We start from the raw sequence: 3644 nt of genomic DNA, 5'->3' as shown, positions 1-3644 counted from the left end.
CCCTACACTGACAGGTCCCTCAGGTTGATCTTTTAAAAGTTGGGGTCAGCAGGGGACACACAAACATGATGTGGTTGCAGTGCAGAGTGGCCTGCTGTATTGCATGCCACATGTGATCCCTTTCCTGTTTGCTTCACTTTAGCACTGAACAAGCCTGCAGCAACCTATAGGAAAGTGCCCCTCAGCATGGTGGTCACCAGTCTTCAGCTGGACAAAGTTGGGGTTCCCTGTCTGAGGGCTTGGGGTGTGTGTGATTAGTAGGAGTGAATTCTACCAAGAAGAGCCAGAGCTTCTTAGCCAAAGAAGGTCCATGCTCCAGGACTGCCCACGTAGATGAACAGCCGCTGGCTACAAAACTACCGTGAAACATGCTGAAAAGAAGGGATGTTAGCCAGCTTGTTATGAAGTGACAACATGGTACTTACCAGCAGCCGGCCCATGCTTGTCGCTCAGGGTATCGGAAAGGTGTTTAACTCGTAAATCATGCTCATGACCTAGTGAGATGTCAGCCGGCACAAACAGAAGGCGCAATTTATCCAGGGTGGTTACAGCATGGAGGCTCACACTGGCTGGAAGCCGCTTCAAGCTTGGCTTATTTGACCTGATGGACACTTTTTTAGTCCCAGGAATGCTGCCTAACCAAATCCCTTTGTTGGGGTATGTAGCAGTAGCAACCCTTTGAAACCTGATGAGAAGCATGAGTTAAGCAATTTGTTGGGCCACAGGAGTACCTTGAACCTCCTGCTGTAATTTCTGAATGGGACAGCAGGCACCAAATGTCCAATTTGTACCCACAACCATTACAAATCCAAACTCATCTCCTGCTCAGCGTGAGAATTTTTTTCCCCCAAATGAGTGACATCAGTCACAATCTGGGATTTAGTAGACTACAAAAGTAGCTGCTAAAGAGATCTACTTTAGATGCATACATAGCAGGAGGCAGAAAGGTCTTACACATGCTTTGAAGCAAGTGACCTCCTCTCTTGTATCTGGTACAACCTCCATGAGCAGAGGAGATCAGAATACAGAAGACGACCATTTAGGTAGGTCTCCACAGAGAAGATGTACAGGTGTGAGTCACTGAGCTAGCTGTGGTCTGACACTTCAGCATCAGGTTTGGAAAGGTCACGAGGAAACTGAATGTCTCAAAGTCCAGGCAAAATGAAAAGAGAACAGAAACACCACAAGCAGATGTCATCAGAGCAGAGCTTCCATTAGCCAGGTGGCTATGGTGGGCCAACTGCTTTAAGGTAACATTCTTCTCCATCTGTGCTCATGTTTACAGAGATATTGAAATTTAGACACTAAATTCAGTAAAATAATTTGGCCCTCCAGCTTCTCCTTGGTTCCCCAAGGACAGCTGCACCTACCCAATGGTGTCCACCAAGCATTAGGCTAATGGAAGTCCCACCTGGAAAAGCAAAGCTGATACACAGAGAAAGTCAAGGGTGAAGTAGCTAGAGCTGTGATTACCTTCCATAGGAATGAGGTTAGAGGCCCCCTTTTTCCCATCTAGACCATGCTGAGAGTACTGTTTCAGAAGGTTCTGAGCCTTACGGATCGTGCCTGTCACCAGAGCCAGAGAGAAGAGACAAGAAGACCTAGAAAATGAGTGAAAGAAAACAAACCCAGAACACCAGCCCTCCACCAGCAAGTCACCTGGGCCCAGCAAGGGGATGCTGGGCACCAATGAGCATGCTCAGTATGGGATCATCAACCCCAAACTCATGTCCAAGTGCACAGATACAATGGCATTTCCAAACCACTTCCCTGCTTTGAGGGTGGGGGCATGAATTCCAGCCAGTGCCACAGAATCAGGGAGTGCTTAAATCAGTCCAGTGAGGTGGGATGGCTGGGTGAGAAAACACGGTCAGAGAAGGGAAGCAACAAAGGACCCTTCCCTGCAATAAGCTTGTTTAAGCTGGTACTCCGCACCCAAGCATACAAGGTTTGTTGCTTTTTCTCAGCTCTGGAAGCAGGGCTTTGCAGTACGGACAATTCCTGTCCGGCAACACACTGCTTGCTCCACAACCGCTTGGTTAGAACTGCGGAACAAGGTGCCCTTCCGAGGGGTATATTCTGAGCATGCTCAATATTAGACCCATCAGGAGCCCCACAACCAAGACAAGGAATGATCTCTGTCACTACAGGAAGCAATAAAAGGTGACAACCTCTGGGCTCAAGAGAGCAATTGCAGCAGCAATTCCCATCACAGGAATCACAGAATAATGGATGCTTCCCACCCATGTCTAACTCGCATTAAGTCACCCTAATCCCCAAGACACTTCTCTCCTAAGGAACTGCAAATCAATTAAAACCATGGAAAAAAAAAAATAACACAGGGTTAAAAGATTTATACTTAACACACACAAAAACCAGACACAACTGAACAAAAGCCAAATGCTGGATATACAGCTAGAAAGCACAAAACAAAGCATTAACATGACAACTGAAGACTAAGCACTGTTTCCACATTAAAAGGTTAGTCGTCATGCAACAAGCTACAATTATCACAAGCACATGGACACCCTCTCACAGCAGAGCTTCGCTGTTGCCCACACAACAGGGAACAGAAAGTTTTGGGAAGGCAGAAGGAGTTTCTATAGGAGACCCACATGAAACAGAACTGAGGGGAGTAAATGAAGAAGGATCCAAGAAATAAAAATGCTGCTGCCAAAATTAAGACTTGTTCTTCTGCTTTAAAATAATAAATACTTAAAACATACAGAAAATCCCTACTTCCACCTGTAACTGTGAGCCACAGTGCAGCCTGGAAATGCGTGCTGGCTGCACAAATGCTGAGGACTGCTACCCTGAGGGGAAGTCCAAGCACCCACTGCTGCAGAACAGCATCCCGAAGTGCAGGACAGCTCCATCCCATAAAGGGATACACAGAAGAGGAACAAAACTTCAAGTCCTCCAGACAGTGCAACTCTAATGGGGGAGAACAAGGAGAAAGAAGTTCCCCCTGATTACTGAGCTACCTCAACTTGGTGTGCTTACTAAATAACAGAACATGATCCCTAAAATGTAACTCTCACTGGCAACATTTTTCTTCTACCAGCTCAGAGTGTTCTCAACCCTTCAGTAAAGGAAAAAAAAAAATCATATCCATAAACCACATTCTTCAAGCAGGAAGTGTCTCCCACCTCTAGACCCGCACCATGGAGGTGGAAAGATTTACACCCTTGCTGTGCCAATGCATTTGCTCCTAGCTTCTGCCATAGGATCGAATGAGAGGGCTGTGCCACTTCTTCCAAGCTTCCCGATGCTCTTCACACCCAGCGCTTCCATTTTATTCTTAGCTGCCTTCAGAAACCTCAAGAGCTTGGGTACAACAGCAAGTTCCTCTGAGCCAGCAGGGCTGTAGCAAGCTCCGGAGGTATGCACTAAGCTCTTACTGCTGCCACCATGGCCCAGCCGATGCCGAGCAGCTCAACCCAGGTACTGTACTTCTAACAGTTCTTTCATCCTTCCCACTTTCAAGCATCCAGGGGGAAGTGGAGAAAAAAAAAAAAAAGGAATAAAAAAAGAGGGTAAATTGGTGTGAAAACCAAGCAGACAGTACAACTGCTGCTGCTGTCAGTAGGATCTCACTTCACAGGTATGCAGTGTGCCTCTCCACAGCCCACCCCCGACAGTTT

At 46.8% G+C, this 3644-nt stretch overlaps 1 protein-coding gene across 1 annotated transcript in view; it reads right to left on the bottom strand.

Moving 5' to 3' along the window:
• The window catches only part of EXOC7 (exocyst complex component 7), a gene marked incomplete at its 5' end in the record, with an annotated part of 20949 nt that overhangs the window by 9149 nt on the left and 8156 nt on the right, over positions 1-3644 (bottom strand). The window contains 2 exons of the mRNA XM_010076932.1: positions 426-494; positions 1474-1566. Coding sequence (XP_010075234.1) covers positions 426-494; positions 1474-1566 — 162 coding nt within the window. The remainder of the gene's footprint in view (positions 1-425; positions 495-1473; positions 1567-3644) is intronic.

The sequence above is a fragment of the Pterocles gutturalis genome, unplaced genomic scaffold, assembly GCF_000699245.1.
Source record: "Pterocles gutturalis isolate BGI_N339 unplaced genomic scaffold, ASM69924v1 scaffold11008, whole genome shotgun sequence".
NCBI classification, from domain to species: domain Eukaryota; kingdom Metazoa; phylum Chordata; class Aves; order Pterocliformes; family Pteroclidae; genus Pterocles; species Pterocles gutturalis.
The sequence above is the reverse complement of the archived record's forward strand: the minus strand, read 5'-3'. Positions and strand labels throughout refer to the sequence as shown.